The following is a 25377-nucleotide window of genomic DNA, read 5'->3' on the forward strand; positions in this document are numbered from 1 at the left end:
AACAGATTTCAAATAATAACAGCATATTTAACATAACTGAGGTAAAATGAGGATTCACATTGTTAATGTTACAGGACACCCACCTCTGCCTCTGGACAATGAAACAGGAAAGAGGAGAGGGAAAGCAAGCGGCAAAACCAGCGAAGAAGAACACACGAGGGAGGGGCTGCTAACCCAACACTGAAAACAGGGGGGAAAGAAAAAACACTTTGTGTAATTAAAACAAAAAGACAGATCTCGTCCCGTTACACACACTCCTACAAGATGTTTGAATTCTGGATATCCCCCGACGTTCACACAAAAACACAAAAAGAGTGGAAAATTGTCGTGTCGTTCACATTCCAACTTTCTAAGAAGAGACGGGGATGGAAAGAAATCGACAAACGTCACACAAAAGTCAACAGCCGTCAAAGAAGATTTGGAGTCACATGATGCAGGGATGGGCTGACATGATGTTATCATGATGTTTACATGTTATCAGATGGCTGTGGCCACACAGCAAATCTAGAAAAAAGACTAGAACCACGACTGTCGCGTCATCAGCAAACCTACATCCGTTCTGAAAATGGGGACTAGGCGAGACAGTCGTTGTGACACGCCCACTTTTACCAAATCGGCTGATAAGATGTCAATCAAAAAGCTCCAGCGCCAGATTACAGTCTTAGACTAAATAATGGACTTTACCCCCCAGTACTGAACTCCAGGACAGTTTTCAGGATTTGAAACGAACCCCACAGGTGAAAAAAGGTATTGAGACCAGGATGTAAGTATGTTTTTTCTAATCTTAAATATGAACCATTTTACATCCAATCAGATCGATGTTCTGAGTGTTTTTAACGTCTATTTGTGGGATTTTATTTGATAATGGAGGACTTATTTAAAAATTTAAAGATCAGAATTGAGTTTCAGAGTATTTTTTTATTCAAATCGTTATGAATCAGGACAGGACGAGAGAATGACGTTAAAAAAAAAAAGTACTTGTGGCAAAAAGAATATGCCAGGCGGGGCCTCAAGCTCCCTGCTCCGCCCCTTTCTTTTCGCAAGATTCTTTTTATTAAATTTTCAATGCAATAAAAAAATTAAAAAAACATCAGAAACAGATTTTCATTTCACTCGAGTCAGCCATTACAAAAATTGCAACTTTTATCAACAGTATTTAGATAAAGCTTTCTCTTATTCACAGTCCTATTTTAACAGCCCCCCTTCCCACCCCAAGAACAAGAGTGCCTTTCCTTAGACATTGACAAAATGAGGAATATAAACTTAGCAAACTTAAAATTAAGAAAGTAAAAAAGTAATACCAGAGGTCTGTTGTACCATCCAAAAATAACAATCAACAAAATCAAACAAAATGTGTGAAAGGTTGCCATATTTTTTCAAATTCTTCTCCTTTGTCTTTTCAAATATAAGTAATTCTTCCTAAAGGGACCCCTGACAGCATTTGTTGGAACCATTGGGTTTTGCTTGGACTGTGAGTGTTTTTCCAGCGTTTGGTAATAAACATTTTTGCATGAATCAAGCTGAGACTTATAAATGCCCTCTCACCTTTGTTGTAGTGATGTATTTTTGGAATTACACCTAATAAAAAAACTTTGGCTCCAGTGGGATCTGCTTTAAAGTCATTTTCTCTATTGTGACTTTCACTTCTTCCCAAAATGTTTGGATACATTTGCATTCCCAAATACAGTGGAAGTATGTTCCTTTCATTTCCATGCATTTGGGACAAACAACTGTTATATTTTTGTTATATATATTTAAATCCACTGGTGTTACATATGTACGCATTAACCATTTGTAATGTGTTAATTTTAGTCTGGAGTTATTTGACACCTTTTGAGCTGCAGCACAAAAACAGATTATAAAACTCAGAAGTGAGCGACCTTGGGAGTATTTCGGGCAGCCAACTCAGGCAGGCGTTTACTTCGGTTCCCCCCTTAGGGCGGTTCAGTTAATCAAACACACCTGTTCAGCGTCCCATTTAAGTCCAGGTGTGTTAGCTGTTCATCCTCCTTTACAGAAGCACCGCGTTCTTCGCCCCACCCTCCTTCCTGGCTTCCACCTGTGAGCTCCGTTAGGGTAAGGCAAGGCAAGGCAAGTTTATTTGTATAGCACAATTCGTACACAAAGTAATTCAAGGTGCTTCACAAAACAGAAAAATGCATTAAAATCACAATACATCATAGAAATAATCAACGTAAAATTTACTTTAAAAGAAAAGAAAAAATTTGAAAATTGATTTAAAAAATAAAGGAAGGAAAGGAAAGAAAAGTGTAGATAGGACCTTTCAGTCATATACGGCTAAACAGAAATGTTTTAGGTCTAGATTTGAACATGAACACAGAAGAGGCCTGTCTTACGACTTCAGGGAGGCTGTTCCAGATTTTAGCTGCAGAATATTGAAACGCTGATTCCCCTTGTTTAGTTCTGACTCTGGGAATCAACAGGAGGCCGGTCCCTGAGGTCCTCAGAGTACGAGATGGTTCATATGGCACTAACATGTCAGAGATGGACTTTGGTGCTCGGCCATGGAGAGACTTGTACACAAGCAGAGCTGCTTTGAAGTCTATTCTTTGAGGTACAGGGAGCCAGTGCAGAGACCTGAGCACAGGGTAGTTATCACCCAAAAGTTTATGGAAATTTGTCTCATGGAATTGCACAGAGTCTTATGCCAATTATGAAGGAATGTGAAATGGCAACTAAGAGGAATGCAAATTGCTAACTTGGAGAAATGTGAAATGCTAACTTAAGGGAATGTGAAAGCATAACAAAGTATGTGAAAGCAAAACTAAAAGATGTGAAAATAAATATTATTATTACTGCATGAGTTGTCTGACTGAAATGGCGCTTTTTTGGAACTGTCTCTCACCATGAACTTTTCTAAAATTGAACATTGTGGTTTATTGAGGGTCTTCTGTGTTTTTCTTGCAAAGTTTCTGATCTGGAGAAATTTATAAAAATGCTTTTTACTCAACTCATATTTAATTTTTAACTCTTCAAATGACATCATAACATCAGAATCTGGCAAATATAAGTCTAATGATCTACGACAGACTGCCCACCTGTCCAGGTGTCCCCCACCTTCGCCCACTAGTGGCCGGGATAGGCTCCAGCAGCCCTGTGAGCCAGAATGGACAAACGGTTCATAAGTTGAATGAATGAATAACTAAGGATCACTGGGAACACTTTGAAAATATATCAGAGGATGATGGAGTGGAGCTTTTACACGACCCCTAGTGGTTATGCGATGAAGCGCCCTGGCTCCACTAACTTTTACCTTAAACTAGCCTCATGCAGGAAGGGAAAGAGTCGTCTGTTAGCTGCAAACAGCATGGACCAGCCTCACCTCTGTTTCTACCTAAAGCTGCAGCAGCCCCCCCCCAAAAAAAAAAAAAATCACAGCCCTTGACCACAGGGGAGTGTCCAGCCAAAACAGGTAATGATTAAAATCTTAATATTTAGGGGTGTGATGGTTAATCGACTTAATTGATGGATCAATCTGTCTGAGACCGGTCTAATCGACCATATGATCATGAAATCATTTTAAAAGAAAACAAATCAATTATACTCAATATTGAAAATACTATTTGAAATTAAAACATGGTAGGCTATGTTCGTTTGTCCATATGTTGAATTGATGTGACACTAAACACATTTAGAACCTCATTTACTGATGAGCAGATGGAGGTCAATAATGTCGTTTCTTTGAAATGCCTCCATTTGCTCCTAAAACTGTTTGAGGAAAAGTCCATCTGTTTAGAAAGAAGAAGAATCAGATTGACGCGTTTGGAGATACAATCCTGAGGAAATCCTGGTACTTTTAGTCTGTTTGTATCTGAGAATATGGATTAAGGAAAGTTTGTTACCAGGCCAATCATTATTTCCTTTTATTTGCTGAAGGTGAAGATTATTATAAAAAAATGACTTCCTTATCTTTCCTCAATGTTTTTTCTTCTTTTTGTTTCACTGGATGCTTTCAATGATTTTCACATTTATTGAGTCTCCTGGTAAAGAAAGCAAAGACTTCATGAACATTTTCTCACACATAAAGCATAAAAAACCTTTGTTAGCAAGCCTGACTGAATGTTTCTGTCTTAAAATGAAAATATGTTATTTTAAATATTCCATCATCACACCAGTCAAAGCAGAACAACCAGTCAGGTTCTGGATGGAAGAGCCAAAATGCAGCTTCAGGCCTCAGGTTGAAGGTCTTGAATGATTAGGAACCTCCGTTTCAGTCTCACCTGAAGCTGAAGCCCGAACACGCCCACTTATTGGTAGTTGGAGAGACAAGAGGAGGAGAGATCAGCCTCCAACATTCACAGGTTTTCATGCTGATTTCCAGAGCTCCTGCTTTTTCTAGTCCTGACTGTCACCTGAGCGGCCGTGGAGGGAGATGCTCTCATCTCCTCTGATCATGATCCCTCAGTGCCTGTTTTATTTGGGGTGGAGGCCACTTAGTGGCATTTGTTCTCCGCCAGTCAGAGCCTCAGGCAGCTTCTCCTCTCCATGCATTTACACAAAAACATCAACGTCCACAGCAGATACAGAGCGCAGATCCTGTGACGTCCTGACTTCCTTTCCACAGCAGTCCAGCCGATCTTCTTCAGGGACACCAGATCTGTGAGTTCTTAAACCACATTAAAGATAAAGGATCCGGGCTCCACGCTGAAGAAGATGGCTAAAGACAGCAGAAGGACTTCTCTAGAAGGATTTGCTCTTCATGTCTCTGAACAGGATCCTCTTGAAGGCTGTGCGGAAGTCACGGTTGAAGATGGTGTAGATGATCGGGTTGAGGCAGGAGTTGCAGTAGCCGCTCCAGAAAAAGAACCTGAACAAAGGATCGGGGACCTGATATTTCTCAGGACACACCGCCTTCAGAGAGTAGGAGAAGAAGAAGGGGAACCAGCAGACCACAAACACCCCCATCACCACAGCCAGGACCAAGGTGAACCTCTTCTCTCGGTTTATCATGGCTTTGTGGCGAGAAATAGGCGTCTCCTGAGTTTTTGCCGTATCTTCAGGCAACAGTTTGGTGCCAGATGATGTTTTTATGGTGTTTTTGTATCTGCAGGTTGGACTCTGGACCTGAGCTTTAGGGCTGCCTCCCCCTCCTGCTCGGTCCCCTTCCTCGATGCTTTGCAGCTCAGTGTCCGATTCTGAGCTGGAGGTGTGAACGGCGTCTTCTCCCTCTGCTTTGGGCAGATCTCTGGCAGCATTTGGGACAGCAGTTGAGAACAGAGGGGGTCCCTCTGTGGGGCTTTCCGCTGGTTTCTTATCATTCCACTGTGCGCAGTCAGTATGGACCGTGGTGAGAGACAGCTCTGGTGCAGCTGGAGCTCTTTGACCGACGTCCTTCTGGGATTCCTCAGGAAGCGACTTCATCTCAGTGTCGTCAGTTGCTGCTCCATAGAAGGATCTGCGCTTCTCTCCAGGCGGGCAGTGCATGTGCCTCTTCGCGATCTGATAAATCCTTATGTAGACCAGGATCATGATCACGCAGGGAGCGAAGAAGGAGCCAATGGTGGAGTAAAGAATGTACCACGGCTTATCGTCCGGCTCGCACTTGCCTTTGACTTTATCCTTCGTATCCAGGTACAGAAGAGGAGGGAAGGAGACAACGGCAGCGATCAGCCAGACCATGACGATGGCTGACTTGATGCGTCTTCGCGAACGCGTGGTACCGTAGGACACGGGCCGAGAGATGGACAGGTAGCGGTCCAGAGCGATTGCACACAGGTGCACGATGGATGCGGTGCAGAAGAGCACGTCCAAAGCCTTGTGGATTTCACACCAAATAGAGCTGAACACCCAGCAGCCCAGCAGCTCGTATGCCATCGAGAAGGGGACGACGATGAGAGCCACTAGAATATCTGCCGCCGCCAGAGACACCAGGAAGAGGTTCTGAGGCCCCCTCAGGGACCGGGACATCAGGACAGCTATGATGACCAGGATGTTCCCCACGATGGTCAGGATCATCATGGAGGTCATAACGATGGAAAATGCTGCCGTAGCTTGAGGAGAATAGGTGGAGTTAGGGAAACACAGGGTCATCCTCAGGGAGACGGGATGCTGAATGTCTCTGTTCATGAATGGGAGATCTTTCTAAGAGGAGAATCTAAAACAGAAGGAAAACATTTGGTTTGAAATCTGACATTTTCTAAGTGTCACACGTTTGCAGTCACACACAAAATGATGATCTTTTCATTTGTTCTCTGTTTTGGTTAAAATAATCAGTGGATGGTGAGGACCGCTGCTCCCCTAGTTTTTGTTTCATTGGCACGTGTCAAGAGAACAGAACCAGCTGGGTCCTTGTACAGTCCTTACGTGTGTGTTTGTGTTCACTAGGACCTGTCGCCCGCAGCGTCAACGTAGAAACAAAATGTACATGAACATTTTCTCTCCACGGGTTCACAGAGCGGTCAACGACTTTGATATTTCGCGGTCACCCATGTGACCCATACAGGTTTGAGCATTTTCTATCCGCTGACAGCCCGTAGCCACCTGTAAGGGCGGTTGGGACAAAGGCTAGTTCAGTTCCTATCATACCGATTGGAGATTTTTAGTAAGTATGAATTAACGCTCCTTCAGAGTCCATCTAATCAACTGTGGGGTTCCCCAAGGATCGATTCTAAGCCCACTACCTTTTCATTTATTAAGATTGCCACTTGGGGTGTGTTACTGGAAGACATGGGATGAATCTGAATTCTTACCCCACCCCTCCAGCTTCTTCTTACCCATTCAATTTTAGGAGCATCTGAATCTGTAGGCCTGTACAGAGTTGTTTTTTTAAGGAGGAGCCATAGTGACTTGGGACTAGATATCCCTCTGCCGGTAGGGTAATCCGTGTCATGCTATGGCGTGGAAGAGAAATGTATTTCTGCATGTGAGTGTCCCCGGAAGCACAAAAGTTTACATTTAAATGTAAGGACTTTTTGTTTTTGTATGACTTTTTAAGGTTATAAACCGATGTTATGAATTTTCCCAGTGCAGGCAGCTACGCTAACCAGCGACTATTCATGACGTCATCAAGAGGTAGCGTTGTCCGAATCTGAAGACACTATTTTCCCATAACTCTCAGCTTGGACGGCTAAATGTAAGCATGGGAGGAGCTGCAGGGGTTGGTGGAAGAATTTTGAATCATCCATGTTGTTAGTTTTCAGAGCTATGCTGATGACATACGACTTTACGTTGCTGTTTCTCCGGATGACGAAGAGTGACGAAGAGTCAGTGAACATACTTTCAAGACGGTTTTTCTTACAGTTTTTGTTCTGAAGGTTCTGAAGGCAAGAAGTGTATTGTGAGAAACCTGGATGTTCCTTGAGCTGAATTTTATTCCATAAATTATAAATAAACAAAAACAGGATTTTATCATCTCACAAACATTAGCAGACTCCACCCATTTCCCTGTCTTTCCATCATGGAGGGGCTAATGTGAGCCTTCATTCCCAGCAGAGTAGATTCTGGTAATGGGCGGCTCTCTGGTCTTCTCTGGAAAAGCATCTCAAACCTTCAGATTCCCCAGAACTCTGCATTTGCTCTCCGATTGATTTGAATGATCCTCTGCTTCTTTCAAATGTCTGATGGTCTCAGACCTTCATATTTGTTTGATTTGATATTGTGAGGTTGTCTGGTTCAGGCCTCTTAATGCCTCCTAAAGCTAGAACCAGACCTTCATGCAGGGATGACGGTCTTCCAGAACAGCCTCCAGAGAACCTTAAGGAACCACAGAAACTGTTGAGGATTTTAGAGGAAGCCTCCAGGCCTGTTAGACCAGCTTTTAGCTGAGATTTAGAACCAATGTGAGTTGATTTTATGTGTTCATATGTGTTCATGTTGCATGACGATCATACGTGTCCACTGCACTGAAAGGATTTTCCAGTATTTTGTTCTGTTTGAACTGCAGCGTTTTCTTGGGGAGGGTCCTCCACACCAGGGACTAGGTCCTCATGGGGGTTCAGGGGTGTTGCAGTGGGATCTCACTGCTTGCGTTAATGGTGGTGGTGGGGGGGGGGGGGGGTCACTGGTGCGGACAGATCCTCCCTAATATAATTTCATCACTCAGCATTAAGCCACACATATTTTTCTATTTTGAGTCTTATTGGATGTTTTTCATTGAGTTGGGTGGGGGGGGGGGGGTTGAGTGCGTTTTATGTGTTTTTTATCAGTTTTCCTCCTTCAGGTTTGAGGGTTTTTTTACGCAGAAACCTTCAGTGTTTTAATTCCTGGCAGAAGATCTTCATCAAGCGTCTTCATCTTTCTTTAGTTCAGTTGTCAACAGCAGACGCAAAAAGTCAAGATGACAATCTGTGCGCTCACCCGCATCCTTGATGCAGCATCCGGGCATAAATAGATCTTTAGATTAATGTGCACGCACTGAAACACGCGCGTCCTCCTCCGAGCTGCGCGGCTCCACGATCTCCTCAACTCCCAAACTTTGTCCTCCAGAAAAACAGCTTCCGGGGGGAGTCCCTGTATGTCGGAGAGTCCGAGGAGGGGCTGCGGGGACGGATTCCGGACCCAGACGGCGCAAAGATCAAATCTAATCGATGTGATCCACGCGCGCGAAGCTGCTCACACCCCGGTGCGAGCTCCGGAAACTGATGAGGGCGATACTGACGCGCGTCTTTACGCGCACGAGGCGGTCACCTCATTTGGTTTTTGTTGAACCCCACTTTGTTTTAGAAATGAATAGTACTTATCATTTTGTTCTTAACAGTTAAGGTTATCATCAGGTTGAAACAAATTTATTCTGCATTTGGAATTGTGTTGTATTCTGATGTTGTATTGTTATAAATGTTCCATTTTTGTATTCAGCAAATGTTCAATAAAAATAAAAACCTGCCCCCCTCCTCTGAGCACGAGGATGGATGGAGGTGAAGCTGAGAGGGAGGAACAGCAGGAAGGCGCTCCTCCATGAAAACACAACATTGTTTGATTGTTTGTTACTTTAATTCTTTGAAAATATGAAATCGTTCTTTAATTGGGTAATAAAAAATCACTAGAAAAAACTCCAGTGGATCATCAAAACATTGTTTTGATGCTTTCTTAAAAATAAACGTCTGTCTTTGTCAGTGTAATACGATCAGAAACACATTTTGATCTGAAAAAGAACAATTTGAATAAAACAGCGGGTCGCAATCCGATCCACGGCAACTCATGCTCTGAACATAACCTGGTCTGGAGCAGGTTTAGTTGAAGGTTAGTTTGTTTTCAGAGAGGTGAAGCAGCATGGCGTGTCCATTTGAAGATGATTTAGTGGATGAAGAAGCTCAGATAATACTTTTTCCACCGTGAGAGGGTGATAAGACCATATATGGATGTTGGAAAGATAAACTTTTTTACTTTGATCTAACTTCATTATTTGCTCCAGTTAAGATAAATCATTTTTTAGTTAAGTCAGCTTAAAAATAACACGTAGTTATCAGACAGTTATTTTACTTTCATTTACATTAATTCAATTAAGTAGGTATGGCGTTTCATGGCTGCCATTAAGTGAAAGGCCGTAAAGACAACTGAGCGGCGTATTCAGGAACTGAGTGAGGAACCTCACAACCACGCAGGAGCTATTCTAACCGAGCGACCCGCATTTTACAACTGCAGGCCTGCAATCCTGACTGAGCAGTGATCTTGCGCGGTCACCAGGGCGCAGTGTTAAGGGGATGTTTTTGTCACTTGGGGCGCAGTAACTTTTCTGGTTGATCTGATTGGCTGAAATTTGCATCTCAAGTCCGGAGAAGCAGCAGGGCGGGACTTTCTTTTAGAGGCTTTAACAGAAAAGCACAACAGAGTATTAGGGCCACCACAAAAAAATAAAAATAAAATAAAACGACGAGATTTTATCTCATAAATTTAGTAGATAAAAACTCGTAAATTTATGAGAAAAAAACTCGTAAATTCACGATTAAAGTGGAAGTGAGGACACAGAGCAGCAGGTGAACGCCGCACAGCAGCAGAGCAGACCGACTAAAAGCAGGTGATCTAAATGTTTATTGATAACGTTCCAAATCTCTGGAAGCTCATTTGTTTGATTTACAAGTTATTAAAGTCATATTTATTGATGGTTGGTTTGCAGGATCTCTGCAGCCCGATCATGAAGTCATCGGTGTCCCTGCATCTGTCCACTTGAATCCTTTCTGCCTCCACCAAAGACCAGGGGCCTCATTTCTAAAACTTTGCGTAGGATTTGCGTCAGACGTGGCGTACGGATGAAACATAGGACGTGCGTACGCACAGAAATATTCGGATTTATAAAACCGTGCGCACGCACATCCTACACATCTTTCCCTTAATAAATCACAACCAATTCTAAATGCAGCGCAGCTTTTGCGGCTTCATGACACGCCCATAGTTGCCCATAAATAGTCCGTGAAACACCCACAAATGAATATTCATTGATTGCGAAACCATGCCAAACACGGAGAGAAAATCAAAAAAACGTAACTTCACTCAATGTGAAGTAGAAGTTATCGTTGGCGAGGTGGAAAAGAGGAGAAGAATGTTGTTTGGAGGGCACAGTGTGGGCATTACTAATGACAAAAAGGCACGTGAGTGGCAGACGGTGGCAGACGCCGTTAATGCTGTAGCCTCACAACCTCGGACCGTGGCCGAAATAAAAAAGAAATGGTCGGACATCAAAGTCAAGGCATAAAAAACGTCTAGCGCTCCATCGGGGGGGGGGGGGGGGGACCTGAGCGCCAGATGCACCGGGTGACACGCGTGGTTCCTCCGAATGCTCTTCTGTAACGCCGGGCCCAAAAGCCCGCAGAGGTCCAACAGGACGGCTCGAGGAAGTCGGAACCGGCTCATGAGCCACTCGTCCTCGTTTGCCAGCAAGTCTTCTTGCTGTCTAAAGATGCGTTCACTCCGTATTCTTCCATTTGCCACATCTTCTAAGATCAGCCATTGTGCGTCATTACGCATTGTGATGGGGCATTTTATTTCCATCCATTTATTTACATCTGACAAGCTACAGATGTCGGTAATAATCGACGTGGAAATGGGAAATTGATCAGCGCAAATGTAATTTCTTGTTGCTTTCTGAATGGTTGAGACATACGCCATACATTTTTTTATCAAAAATAAAACAAACTAAAGGCATATGCATGAATACCATAATTCTGTAGCTTATGAAGAAATGTTTTAATATGAAAACAACTTTCCCCAGTGGACAATTAATGCATCTCTCTCTATCTATCCATCTGTCTGTCTAATTGCACCTATATCTGCTTCGCCAGACGGACACATTGACGGGAATGTCAGTTCTGTACATTATTTCGTTCTGTTAACTATATTATTTATGAGGATGAATTGCACAACATGCCAATATTGCAGAACATATTTCACTTTTCTTTTTCCAAATATGTGTTCATTTGAATTTCTGTTGTAATTTTCGTTTGATTTTTTTTTTGTTTGTTTCACTGCTGATCGATCAAACGGGTGTTGGTGTAGCTGTTAATTGTCAGACTTGCTTTGTGAAGTCTTCATGTTATTTATGAGAGGCAGTATTGTCATTTTCACTTTCACGTGTTTCTTCCATCTGCCGACGGTGTCGCCGTTTTTCATTTCACCCGTTTTTGTGCGTACGCCTGGGTCAGAGCTTGAAGGACCGCACATTTTCCCCTCAAGTTTGCTTTTTATAAATCTCAACTATTGCGTAGAGAGTGGCGTACGCCTTCTTTTGTGCGTACGCAACCTTTAGAAATGAGGCCCCTGATCTCTATGTCTGTGTGAGGCTTCCGTCTGAGGAGGAGGTTCACTTTCTGGCATTTTCAACGTTGTAATGATGATATAGCAGACCATTTTCATTCATCTCTATTGTTTTATGTTGAAACGGGACGTTTCATCTGGAGGAGGGGGCGTATGGAACACTGTTTACTTCCACATTGGTGTTGGGATGACAGGTTCATGACGTAAGGTGACAGATGAACTTCAGGTTATGTGAATGGAAAGGAGAATAAAGGCTGCAGTGGTCCTCTACACCAAAACGTGTCTCTGAGCTCCTTATTTTACAGATGACACTCCGCTTTACCGACATCAAAACCCGGAAAGCCGGCTACACTGAAAATAATCTGATTTTGAGTCGCCAAAGGTTCAGAATCTCTTTGTTTTAAACCTATAATAATCCGTAAATAAAGCTTCACAAAAGGCTCCACATGTTTCATCTTCAAGCTACGCTCCGATAAACGGACAACATCTGTGTTTTCTCCTTGTTAATCTATGACTTTTTCCCGCAAAGTTTTAAATTTTAAGTCGTAAATTTAGGAGATAGAAACTTGTAAATTTACGAGTTTTATATGAGAATCTCTTTATAAATAAAGTTGGATTTGATTTGACTTTTCTTCCATTTGGAGGCAGAGATCCTTCATCAGAAGATGAAACATTTCAACAGACATCAGAAATTGTTGCTGTAAGCAGAGATTTGAGTTTCTGGACTGAACGATGATCAGTTTCCCACATTCATGCTTCAGCTGCAGCTTCAGGCTGCTCCAATAGATCTTCAGGTTTGAGGTTTTTTTTACGCAGAAACCTTCAGTGTTTTAATTCCTGGCAGAAGATCTTCATCAAGCGTCTTCATCTTTCTTTAGTTCAGTTGTCAACAGCAGACGCAAAAAGTCAAGATGACAATCTGTGCGCTCACCCGCATCCTTGATGCAGCATCCGGGCATAAATAGATCTTTAGATTAATGTGCACGCACTGAAACACGCGCGTCCTCCTCCGAGCTGCGCGGCTCCACGATCTCCTCAACTCCCAAACTTTGTTCTCCAGAAAAACAGTTTCCGGGGTGAGGGGGGGAGGCAAGATGGCGGAATGAACGAACGTGCTTGGCGGGCTCCGGTTTAAGAGTTTTTTCTGTCTTTGTGTGATTTTTTTTTTATTCTATAACCAAGAACACTGCAAGCATTTTATAGTTTTCTATTTAAAGTTTGTGGTAGGAGTCGAGGACTTCTGTAAACTTCTTTTTTTCTTCCTTTTGAAAATCTAAAAGTAATCTAACCGAAACGGACGAGCACGACTATTAATCCCAGTCCGATATTCACGACATGAGTGAGGAAGCTGTTGATGAAGTCACTAAAGGAGAAGGAGAAAGGAACCTTACACACACTCCAGTCAAAGCTCCTCATCCTAAAAAGCAGAAGAAAGGGAGCGGGCAGAACTTACAGGATGAAAGTATGTTTGAAAGAATCATGGAAGCCGTGGCCGCCCTGACGGAGAAGGTCGACATGCAAACGACCATAATGGATGAGCAGACAGCCCTGCTGAAAAAGTTTGATGAAACAATTGATGCCAACTCCGAAGCTATAAGAAGGAATAAAGGAGTTCTAGAACATCTGGAGGATGTTGGGAAGAAAGGGGAGCACAGCGACTTCCCACAATCCTCCACGGTCAATAATCCTGCAGTTTGTGTCCAGAGTGGTCCGGGATGACGCGTGGAAACGGTCAAGAGAGGCGAGAGTCTGCAGGGAAATGCACGTCCACTTCAAAGAAGATTTCTCTAAGGAGGACAGGGAGGCGGAGCCAAGCTGTGGCCGCTGGTCCAAGAGGCCAGGAAGAGGGGTCAGAGGGCGTTCCTGAAGGAGGGGGACGCGCTGATCGACAGTCGAAGAGTGGACCCTCAATAAGTGCCAGTCAGTGAGAGTTAGTGTTCTGTCAGTTCATGTTCTTGGTGAAGAATGCTCATTGAATTGTCTGGTGAGGACAGTATTGTTCATTCCTGGACATCTTCTGCGGTTGTTGTGCTATTAATAATTCTGAAATGTTTCTTTCATTTCTTTGAACACTAGGGGGCTTAAAAACAACGTTAAGCCATAAGCTATTTTTTTATTTTGTAAGGAGCAGAAAGCTAAATGTGTTTTTTTGCAGGAAACCCATTCAGTTGAAGAAGATGTAAACGTCTGGAAGTTGCGGGGGGGGGGGGGGGGGGGGGGGGCTCTCATTCAGCTGGTGTTGTGATACTTTTAAACAAATTCCCGGGAAAAGTTATAAACCACTTTGGGGACACTTATGGCCATTGGTTGATATTAATGATTGAGTTTAATGGTGAAATGTCTATTTTGGTGACCATGACTGATGATGTCATAGTTGGAGGTGACTTTAACTTGGTGTCAGACCTTTAGACAGACATCCACCTAGAGCACAATGTCACAAGTTTGATGATCTGGTGGTTGAATTTATGAATGCTGTCAATTTAGTTGATTATTGGAGAATTCTGAACCCAGTGACCAGGCAATATACATGGTTTGATGCTGCAGGAAATGGACAATGTTCAAGGTTAGATTATTGGTTAATATCTTCATCATTAGTAAAATATATTGATAAATGTTCCATTTCTGCTTCAGCCTTAACAGACCACTGTGATGTTTCTTTATCCCTTCAATGGAATCGGTCAGAACCTGATTTAAATCAAATGTGGAAATTCAACAATATGCTTTTGGAAGATTCCTGTTTTTGCAACAAGGTTAGACAATAATAACAGAAGTTGATGCTTTGGACATGTCACCTGTGAGGAAATGGGAATGGCTTAAGTTTGAAATTAGAAGTCTTGCAATTGAAGTTAGCAAAAAGTGCCTTTAGATTGAAACGTCTAAAACAACAAAATATTTTCAGAAATATTAATGACCTTTTTAAAAAGATGGATTTGTCGACTGGAGATTTATTAGAATTAAATAAATTACAAAGCGAGTTAGAGGTTTTGTATATTGAAAAAGCTAAAGGTGCGTTTGTTAGATCCCGCGTTTGCTGGATTGAAGAGGGAGAAAAAAATACCACATATTTTTTTAATCTTGAACAACAAAGGCAATTAAAAAAGCAAATTAACAAATTATCAGTAAATAATTTTGTTTATGAAGACCAAGGGGAGATTAACAAAGAAATAGACCCATTTTACTCCAATTTATACAAGTTTTATCATTCTGAAGTGAAATTTTATTTGAAAGCATTGAAGGATTGAACCAAAACATTGATTTAGAATTGAAACATTTTATGGAAAACGATTTAGACATTGAGGAAATGGATGCTGCTGTACTAAAGATGTCCTCTGGGAAATCTCCTGGCTTGGATGGTTTAACAGCAGAATTTTATAAATTCTTTTGGACAGAAATTAGACGTTTGTTACATGAAGCTTGTCTGGAATGGATCTCAGCAGGGAGCCTTTCTAACACTATGAGACAGGGGTCAAACCTAACAAAAACACTTTATATTTGGATAATTGGAGACCAATTACTTAGTTATGCAATGACTATAAACCTTTAGCTCATGTTTTTGCAGAGCGTCTAAACAGAGGACTGAAGGATTTAGTGGATGAGTGTCAGTCAGCATTTATTACAGGAAGAAATATCCATAATCACATTAGGTTGGTAGTAGATTTGTTGGATTATTGTGACTTTGTTGACCCCCATAGTTTAATATTATTTCTAGATTTTTATAAAGCATTTGACACATTGGAGCATTCCTTTTTAATTAAAGCCCTGAAATTTTTAGGATTTGGTGATAATTGTTGTAATATTATTAAAATGTTGTATAATGATATTTATAGTTCAGTTTCCTTAAATCCAGGAATTACTCCCCGATTTGTAATTAAAAGGGGAATCCGACAAGGTTGTCCCATCTCGCCCAAACTGTTTATATTAGCTACTCAGTTATTAACCATCCTCATAAAACAGTCATGATATTGAAGGTATTTCTAATTTTGATAAGCAACACAAAATGAGTCAGTTTGCAGACGATACTGCTTTACTTCTAAAAAACGTTGCAGAGGTTGTTAAAGCTCTAAGTAGGCTTCAGTTATTTTCCAAAGCATCAGGATTGAAGTTAAATATTCCCAAATGTGAAATCCTCCCCATTCACTCATGTCAGCACCAAACTATTGAAGCCATTAGGGTTCTTCATGAAGTGAAATATCTGGGTGTATTATTGTCTAAAAACACAATAAGGAGGGAAGAAGTCAACATTACAAACCGATTGTTTGATATAAAGAAAAGTTTAAGTCGCTGGTTGACAAGAGATTTAACTGTTTTTGGGAGAAATCTGTGAACCAAAGCAGAAGGCGTCTCTAAGATTATTTATCCTGCTATTCTTCATACATATCCCCTCCAAACATTAAGAAAGTTAACTCTATTTTTTTTCAGTTCATATGGAAAAACAAAACACATTCTATCAAAAGTTCCCAACTGGTCAAAGGTTATGATAATGGTGGCATCAATGCTCTGGATTTTGAAGCTATGGTCGGTACTTTCAGAATTCATTTTTAAAGCTCTTCTGGTTGATAATAACTCCATGTGGTTTCATATTCCAACATCCATCTTTAAACATTTAGGAGGCATAGACTTCCTTTTGAAATGTGATTTTGAAGTCAACAAGATTCCAATCATTTTGTCCAACTTCCATAAACAGGTTCTTCAGTTTTGGAAAATGATATTTAATCCCAATTTTACCTCATGGATCAACATTATGGAACAACAGAACAGTATTAGTTGGTAGAAATCTATATTCAAACAGGATTGGTTTGACAGGAACATTCTTTTTGTTACAGATTTAACTGACAGTGACGGTAATTTATTGACTTTTTCTTCCTTTATAGATAAATACCATCATCTCACCTGCAGCCTTAAAGAATTTAAAAAAGTATGTCGAGCTTTTCCTGCTGCTTTGATTCATTTAATAAAGAACACTGTTTTCACTCCTCATAGAACAATTATCTCATGACCAAAATTACAGATAAATGGATGTAATTTCTTAGATTTTAAACTAAATAACAATCTTTTGAAAAACTGTTTAAAAGAAAGAATTTATCACGTCCATAATCGAGCCTCTTTTAGATCATTCTCTTATTCCAACAGCCAATCTCTGTTAGTTAAAGCACACTCAAAGTACATTAAATGGTCTGTTCTGCCCAAAATAAAAGAAGCTCATTTCAAAATAATTAATAAATATTATCCGGTCTCTGATTTTCTTCAAAGCAGATTTAAATTCGATGTGGAATCTTGTACTTTTTGTAACTCAAATGAGGAAACGCTGGAACATTTGTTTTTTTTCATGCAGTTACTCTGAGGATTTCTGGACTCATAAGAAATTAGATTCATTTAAAACTGAATATTCCCCTTTTGGTATTTCTGAGAATACTACTGTTTATGGAAAATCTAGATGATTCTTTCTCAAATACCATAAATATCATCTTACTTTTAGGAAAATATCATAACCACTGTTGTAAGTGAGGTTCCAAGCCCTCCTTTCCAGGTTTTATTAACGCATTTAAATTATTTTATTCCTCACTGAAAAGATTACAATCCTCGGTTGGTGTTAAAATAATATCTAAACAAATTTCCTTGTGGCTGTTATTTTAGTTTCTGTCCTGTGATATAATTTGGCTCCTGTTTTTTCTTTTTTTTAAGTGATCTAACACTGATGACATCTGAGAGAATTATGTCCACCCCCCACCCTAGTGAGCGTGTCTTTCGTAGTGTGTTCATCCTCTGCTGGAGTTTGTATCTTTGTGTCTTTGAAAAGTTCAATAAAAAACAGCATCCGGGCATAAATCGATCTTTAGATGAACGTGCACTCACTGAAACGCGCGCGTCCTCCTGTATGTCGGAGAGTCCGAGGAGCGGCTGCGGGGACGGATTCCGGACCCAGACGGCGCAAAGATCAAATCTAATCGATGTGATCCGCGCGCGCGAAGCTGCTCACACCCCGGTGCGAGCTCCGGAAACTGATGAGGGCGATACTGACGCGCGTCTTTACGCGCACGAGGCGGTCACCTCATTTGGTTATTGTTGAACCCCACTTTGTTTTAGAAATGAATAGTACTTATCATTTAGTTCTTAACTGTTAAGGTTATCATCAGGTTGAAACAAATTTATTCTGCATTTGGAATTGTGTTGTATTCTGATGTTGTATTGTTATAAATGTTCCATTTTTGTATTCAGCAAATGTTCAATAAAAATAAAAACCTGCCCCCCTCCTCTGAGCACGAGGCTAATATAAAACCACTAGAAAAAACTCCAGTGGATCATAAAATATTGTTTTGATGCTTTCTTAAAAATAAACATCCATCTTTGTCAGTGTAATACGATCAGAAACATATTTTGATGTGAAAAAGAACAATCTGAATAGAAACAGCGGGTCGCAATCCGATCCGTTTTTTTCCATAATCAATAAAACCTGCCGTTGCCCTTTCAGAATAAAAGCATCCTGGATGCACATGTTCTAATCAAACCTTTATGGTGAAATTGTTGCAGTTTTAATCCAGCTGATCTTTTGGAATTCAAAACTTTGTTTTCTTCAGCGTCAGCAGAAATATCTGTTTATCTGAGTCCAGCCTTTGATTCTGTGACCTGCAGTGAGATACATTGCTGGGTCACATGTCCTTGATATGGAAAAGGCCTGTTGGTCTACACTTTAACGGAAGATCAATAAAAGCTTAATGAGAAAAATATATAAATTATAACCAAAGTCAGAAATACATTAAGTTGGATAAATGTGTTGATTTGAGTTGTGTAAACAAAAAATTTAAGTTTGATCAACGTTAGAGATGGACAGATATAAGTTGAATGAAGTTAATTCAATTACGTGTTACCAATGGAAGTGATTCATTTAAGTTGGATCCACTTTTTCTTTTTAGAGTGAACATTCATACATGCAGTTAAATAACATCTACCTTTGTCCAATATGAACAGGAAACAAACTGAGAAGTCCTCATACTTTCCAAACTGAGCTCGCCATCTCCAGGTTTTAGGGTCGGCCCTAGAATTTCTTTAACTGGAGCCAAAGCGATCCTGTTGGAACCATCTGCCTGATCCATTTGAAGCTGCTGGTTCAGATTGACCCGGGTAACCCGGACTTTCCTTTGCTCCACATTTAAAAGGTCAGTTTGGACTAATGTGCTTTTAAACGTTGTCCTCTGGTGGCTTTTGTTGCATAACTGAACTGGAGGTCCTTCAGGTTTTTAAGGCGTTTGTGGGAAGATGGAAGTTTGCGGAGCTCCAACCGCTTAAAGGTCCTCATTTAACACCCAAATCATTCCCAGAAAAGATTTGTTTTCCCTCCTTTTCCAATTTCCTTCCTCCGTCTGTGAAGGTCCCGCCTTTTTTCAAAACCGAACCAACGTTTGAGAGAAAAATACAACCAGAAACCATTGTGAAGTGTCTAAAATTTTAATTTATCAGCATGAACTCCACTCAAGTTCTGTAGCACATCAGAACTGGTGTAACTGCGCCTCCTGCAGGTGGTTCAGCGAACTGCACAGCTCAGCTTTTTTCTCCTTTCAGGGAATCTGAGGAAAAGATCAGAGTGATGATTACAGGGGTCTTCAAGACCTGCAAGGATCACAGAACACCTGTCGGGTTTTGAGGTTTCAAAATGAGAAACTTTACATTTTTGGTTGATCATTTTACATTGAATATTTTAACATTTCACCAGTTACTTTTTTCAGTATCTAAAGGGAGTCACTCCTACAGGTCATCCCAGCATACTTCAGGGAAACTGGGCTGGAAGGTTGATGTGGAAAAACATTTGTCCGATTGATCATCCGGTGCAAAAACGGAAGAATCTGTTTTCTTAAACGGACACATTTAGAGTCTCTCAATGTTGGACATGAATGAGGATTTTAGGAGAATGATTCAGACCATCCGTGTCTCTGCAGTCATCCTCTCCATTCCCACTAGTTAATCCTCCTGGTGTCTTCCCCCCCCCCACACGCAAACTTTGAATTTCTTCTAAAAGAGATGAGTTTCTTCATCTGCCGTCTGTCTTCTGGCTGACGGATGTTACAGGTCTCAGATTTTGTAACCTTCTCGTTCAGATAGCCCCTCCCTTTTCTTCAGTTGCGTTTGAGCAGACGTACCGCAGCCATAAAGATGCCGAACCCTCTGGATGTCCGACGGCGTCAGCATCTTCCTCTGTCCCATGTCCTCCACATTCCTGTTTGGGACGATGGTGGGCTCGCCGTTCGAGGAGAAGAATTTCCTGACGAGAGGTTGATGAAAAAGGGCCAAAAAGCAGAAAAAGACAGTGCTGCACTTGTCTCATCTTACCGTCCGTAGTGCATGATGGACGTGTAGTCGTACTGCAGATCAAAGGTCTCACCGTTATACGTCCGGAAGTTGTTCTCCATCCCTGAAAACCAGCATCATTCAGATCATAAAAATAAACTCCAGCTGAAAACATCACAGATGATCTGACAGAACCTGGATCAGTCACTTTCTGAACCACCTAAAACCTTTTTAGATTCTGAAAACAGGAAGTTTACCTTAACATAGGATAAAGCTGCTCCCTGTAGTCATCTGCCTCCATCTAACCTCTGTGTCCAACCCTCATGTCCTCACTACATCCATGAACCTCCACGACATGGGACTGCTGAAACTGCTGCTGTACCGTCGTATTTATGACATGTACTTTTACTAACACTTTTACTACCATTTGTTCTTACTTTTGCCATTTGTTTGTCGTATTTCTTGTTTGGTTGCTGTAACAACACAATTTCCCTCGAGGGATCACTAAAAGTTCCGTCTGCTTCATCTCCAGAGACGATGGCAGAAAGGTTTACCAGATATGATGTTTTCGGGGAGAATGGTGATGTACTTCTCGCGGTCCAGCCTGGTGTGTTCGTGCTGGAAGCCCAGCGTGTGCAGGATCTCATGGGCGATGTTCCCCACAGAGCACTCGGGCGCCAGAAACACCTCCTGCTTCCCGCCTCGGTAGCCCACGAAGGACGCACATCTGGAGACGATTCACAGAACCAAAGGTTTGTGAAACAGCAGCAACCAGCAGGTGAGGTTCCTGCTGGGTTCTTCTGGAGATCAGAGATGCTCCTTCACTGCTCAACTCTCCAGGTGATTGTTCTCTGGAAGAACATCTGCAGTGGAGCCATCATCGTCAGAGGCTAAAGGAAATCAGCCACCTTTTAAAAGAAAGCTTCTACGTTTCTTTAAAGAACTGGACAGTCTGAAGACTTAACCCGAATCCTCAGCTGACACCTCTACTTCCATTCCCTCATCAAACCCAACAACCATCTGGAAGTTTCTCAGGGCTTGATGAAGATGTTCTGGGGTTACTGCATCAGCACCACCTCCACAGGCTGGACTTGACTTCTGCATCCACAGAAACAAAGGCGGAGCCTCAGACTCACAGCAGACGTACCCGTGACCGATTCTGAAGAACAGGTAGTCTGACTCGCTGCCGTTTTTCCTGTGAAAGGACACGCAGGTGTGTTTGGACACCATCGCCATGGCAGCCATGATGTCACTGGTCCGACCGTCTGAGACAGAACAGTAAACTTCAGACGAGCAGAACTTTCACCTGCTGTTCCATTAGAGCAGAACTTTTACCAATTTCTGAGCTGATGTCGTACGGGATGGACGGCGTCGGCCAGCGATTCCCCACCACATTCCGGTTGTTCTGCAGCGAGAGTACGATAGAAAACCATCAACAGTTCTGTTGGACCAAGAACTCAGAGGAGACTCGTTGGTCCAGAGTTCCAGATGGTTTGGATCTCTTAATGCCAAACAGGCTTCCATGATATTAGGAGAAAAATCATCTATGCAGATGATAATCTACTAATTTGTTTATGAAGTACTGCGGAGAATATCCCATGATGCATCATATTTACATTTTTTCAATGCGGTACCTCCTCGTGTATGCATGACAGGCAAAACTACAAAAACAGTTTTTGAAGTTTTGTTCTTAAGCTTTGTGTAGCAGCTGGTCTACATTAAAGTCCCACATGAAATGGGTTTAAACTGTATAAAATAAAGTGTTAACATTGATTAAAAGCAGTAATTAAGACTCAAAATGCAATTTTAACTAATTGTATCATCTTCCAATCATGAATGCTCGCTTAGCTTTGGACACGCCCACAATGTTTTTTTATAAATCATGCCGTTCAGGAGTTTTTTTTGTCCAGGTCAAAAATCCCAGGAGATCCCAGGAGAGGTTTCTGGGGAAATGGCAAATGTCCCAGGTATGTACAACTTTACATTTCTAGTTTGCTTCACTGCTACCAGGTAAGGATCCGACCCGTTCTGGCATGTGGTGTTGAGGGAAATCCAGGAAACATTTACGTACGCCGTTTCTTTTGTGTGATTGGTGCGGATCTCGGACTTCCACAAACACTCAGATCTAAACCAAATAAATAAAATTTATAAAAAATTTTAAAGAGTTTTACTCACCCCCAACAAAAGGTCTCCCTCCACCAAGGCATGATCTTCATTTAGTAACTCTGGAAACAAGCAAAGGTACGTCTGATTCCATTTTTGTGTGTGTGGTCAGAGAGTCAGACAGGTTCTGCTGAAGGCCTCACCTTCCAGGGTCTCTGGGTCGTGTTTCTTCTTCAGTTCTTCTTTGAGATGTGGAGCTTCAAAAACAAAAAAGTACTTTCTATTCTTACATTGGGAACAGAACCTCTGTTGAACCGAGGCGTTCAAAGCAGAATTTACCTTTTTTGACTTCTTTCAAATGACCAGAATTCCCTAAAAACACAACAGAGTTTTTTTCTAACAAACCATGAAGACACAAAAACAGCAACACAACTTTCTTGCTGCCTCACCATTTCTCATCGCCAGAGCCAACAGAAGCAGCAGAGAGAGCCGAAGCAGCATGGTGTCCTCTGAACCTCAGGCCTCCAACTCCTGCGGTCAGGCTGAATGAAATCACCTGGGAGCAGGTAGGCCCCTCCCACCTGAGGAACCTGCTGAGCCTTCATCAGCCCATCTGGTCTGAAACGTCAGAGGTCCAATCAAAAAGAAGCAGAATCAGCAGGTATGAGATCCTGGTTCGTCCACTCCGGTCAGGAAAGAAAAGGAATAGAAAAGACATATTTAAGAATACGTGCAGTCATCAATTTGTTATTTAATTTTTGAGAATATTGAAGAGGATGTAGAAAGTTTGAGGGGAAAAATGACAAAAATACAGGTGGCAGACATGCAGCAAAAGGATGGGAGCAATAAAAATAAGGAATCCGAGTTTCAGATCAACTGGAAAGTAGTATTTATGAGCCTCCCCCCCATAATTATCTAAGAATGAACACGGTAAAAAAATGTTTACTTTAGTTTTCCCGCCAAAATAATACATGACATCATGTAAAAAGTTTTGGATGCTAATTGCAGTTTTGTGGAGATTATCCAGAAACTGTTACACACCTTTTTTTAAATAATCTTAGTTTACACAGACAACTCAGTAGATTTATTATTATTCATATATTCAAAGATTTCTCCATAATACAGAAAAATGAAGCATAAAAAGTTTCTATAGAATAGGTTGATTAATTACTATGGCAAGATTCTATCTTCATAAAAATTTAGGCTATTTAATCATAAAACTATATTTTCCTGAATTCCTTAGAGATGTAAATGTATATGTAAAATCAAAATCACTCATCTAACAAAAAGGCTCTGATGATATTTGTGAATTTTTGCATGAATTTTAACCCCCTCAGCTGTTTGTTCTGGTTAATGTATTTTACAAAGTATACTACATTTATTCTCTAGTGGTATTGGCACTCTGTTCAATAAAGTAAAAAAAAAGAACAATTAAAGCCGCAAGCGGCGTTGTATGGCCCGCAGACGCAACCCGCCTTCCACGCCCAATTCTACGCACCACCGCCCTCACCGCCCTCACCGCCCTCACCGCCCTCACCGCCCTCACCGCCCTCACCGCCCTCACCGCCCACTTTTGATGAAGGCTAGTCAAAACTGCATATGCTAATTATGCTAACTATGTTAGCTATGCTAATGTGGCTAAAAGTGCTAGCATAGCGATCAGCATCATCAACTGACTCAGAAAAACACATTACCTAAAATGCTACTTATGCTAACTATGCTAGCTATGCTAATGTGGCTAATAGTGCTAGCATAGCGATCAGCATCATCAACTGACTCAGAAAAACACATTACCTAAAATGCTAATTATGCTAATTATGCTAACTATGCTAATGTGGCTAAAAGTGCTAGCATAGCGATCAGCATCATCAACTGACTCAGAAAAACACATTACCTAAAATGCTAATTATGCTAACTATGCTAGCTATGCTAATGTGGCTAAAAGTGCTAGCATAGCGATCAGCATCATCAACTGACTCAGAAAAACACATTACCTAAAATGCTAATTATGCTAACTATGCTAGCTATGCTAACTTAGCTAAAAGTGCTAGTTTAGCGATCAGCATCATCAACTGACTCAGAAAAACAAATTCCTCCATTGGTAAGAGTTATATGTCATAAGTTGCTAAAAAAAACACTTTTTCCAAAATGGCGGCTTTTCTTTTGATTTTATCTCCATAGCAACCATTTTATGTTTTGGTCCCCTCGGGAGGACGAACAGATTGACGTCAGTTTCGGACAAATCGGTAAAAGTAAACTTTTTGTCGTCCTTAGCAACAGTGGTTTTATGCTAACCACGCCCACATTCCTTATATGTCCATATCCAGTGTTTTTCAATGTAATCTGTTTCAGGCATGAGCGCATGCATTCAATTTTCACTGTATTGTATTGAAATGCATGAGAGTTATAACAGTGCGCCACTTTGCTAGCTTGCCACGCACACGCCGTTCAAAAACTACAACTTCTAATTCCAACATTTTTTCCACAGTAGCTTGCCATTGATGCCCAAAAAGTTTCGAGACGATTGATGAAAATTCCAACGACAAGTTTACGTTTGAATCCGGTGGTAAAGGTGTTTTTTATAGAAAATTCAAGATGGCCGCCTTTTCCCGAGGTCAAAGGTCGACGAAACTCCAGAGGTGATTATACACTTACGCTAGGGACATGCGAGTCAAATTTCGTCAAAATCGCTCGAAAAAAAGTTCATTTTTCCATATTGTGTAAAAACGCGAAAAACGCAAAATGGTAGATTTTGGCACAAAATGGCCGCCAAACCGTAGGTCGTGTCGCCATCACGTAATGATTTCAAAACTTTCTTTGGATATACCCGACAAAGTTATCTGAGTTTCGTTAGCCGATTCTTAAAAATAAAATCCGAAAAAAATTTTTTTAGCCGAGTCAGCACTTTTTTTTGCGACGGTTTTTTGTTTACCACGGCCACATTCCTTTATCGATTTTGTCGTGCGTGACATCGTTTTGTTCAGTGTGGGCCAGGGTATCGCATATTTCAGTTTCAGGCTATTCCGATAAAATATGTGCGAGCTAGCTAAAATGGCGACGGTTGCGAATTCGCCACGCGCACGCGTTTCAAATTCTACAACTTCTAATTCCAACATTTTGTCCACAGTAGCTTGCCATTGATGCCCGAGAAGTTTCAAAAAGATCGATAAAAATCCCTAGGACGAGTTTTCGTTTGTATCCGTCAATAAAGGTGCTTTTTTATGAAAATTCAAGATGGCCGCCCCTTCCCAAGGTCAAAGGTCAACAAAACTTCTTTGGTAGTTGTAG

At 41.3% G+C, this 25377-nt stretch overlaps 2 protein-coding genes across 2 annotated transcripts; both read right to left on the reverse strand.

The window, feature by feature from the left end:
* Positions 1–2571: 2571 nt before the first annotated feature.
* On the reverse strand, positions 2572–17716 carry LOC101155866 (alpha-2B adrenergic receptor-like). Its single transcript, XM_020707398.2, has 2 exons — positions 17560–17716; positions 2572–6115 (listed from the first exon to the last, which is right to left on the reverse strand). Exon 2 carries the CDS (start codon positions 6085–6087, stop codon positions 4702–4704), a length of 1386 nt encoding a protein of 461 aa, XP_020563057.1. The 5' UTR covers positions 6088–6115; positions 17560–17716; the 3' UTR covers positions 2572–4701.
* Positions 17717–19133: 1417 nt separating this feature from the next.
* LOC101161172 (zinc metalloproteinase nas-4) lies at positions 19134–22667 on the reverse strand. Its single transcript, XM_004074446.4, has 10 exons — positions 22539–22667; positions 22429–22461; positions 22293–22346; positions 22162–22211; positions 21322–21391; positions 21134–21251; positions 20541–20713; positions 20029–20110; positions 19839–19960; positions 19134–19268 (listed from the first exon to the last, which is right to left on the reverse strand). Exons 1-10 carry the CDS (start codon positions 22588–22590, stop codon positions 19243–19245), a joined length of 780 nt encoding a protein of 259 aa, XP_004074494.1. The 5' UTR covers positions 22591–22667; the 3' UTR covers positions 19134–19242.
* Between the last annotated feature and the right edge of the window lie 2710 nt (positions 22668–25377).

This window comes from Oryzias latipes, chromosome 12 (genome assembly GCF_002234675.1).
Source record: "Oryzias latipes chromosome 12, ASM223467v1".
NCBI lineage: Eukaryota > Metazoa > Chordata > Actinopteri > Beloniformes > Adrianichthyidae > Oryzias > Oryzias latipes.

Excerpts from the sequence above, each read along its gene's own strand:
- LOC101155866 (XM_020707398.2), bottom strand. The coding sequence starts at position 6,087 with ATGAACAGAGACATTCAGCATCCCGTCTCCCTGAGGATGACCCTGTGT.
- LOC101161172 (XM_004074446.4), bottom strand. The coding sequence starts at position 22,590 with ATGCTGCTTCGGCTCTCTCTGCTGCTTCTGTTGGCTCTGGCGATGAGA. Across the intron at positions 20,111-20,540 it reads CCCCGAAAACATCATATCTG|GGATGGAGAACAACTTCCGG; the intron begins GTAAACCTTTCT and ends GCTGGTTTTCAG. Across the intron at positions 19,269-19,838 it reads TCGGCATCTTTATGGCTGCG|ATTCCCTGAAAGGAGAAAAA; the intron begins GTACGTCTGCTC and ends TCTTTTCCTCAG.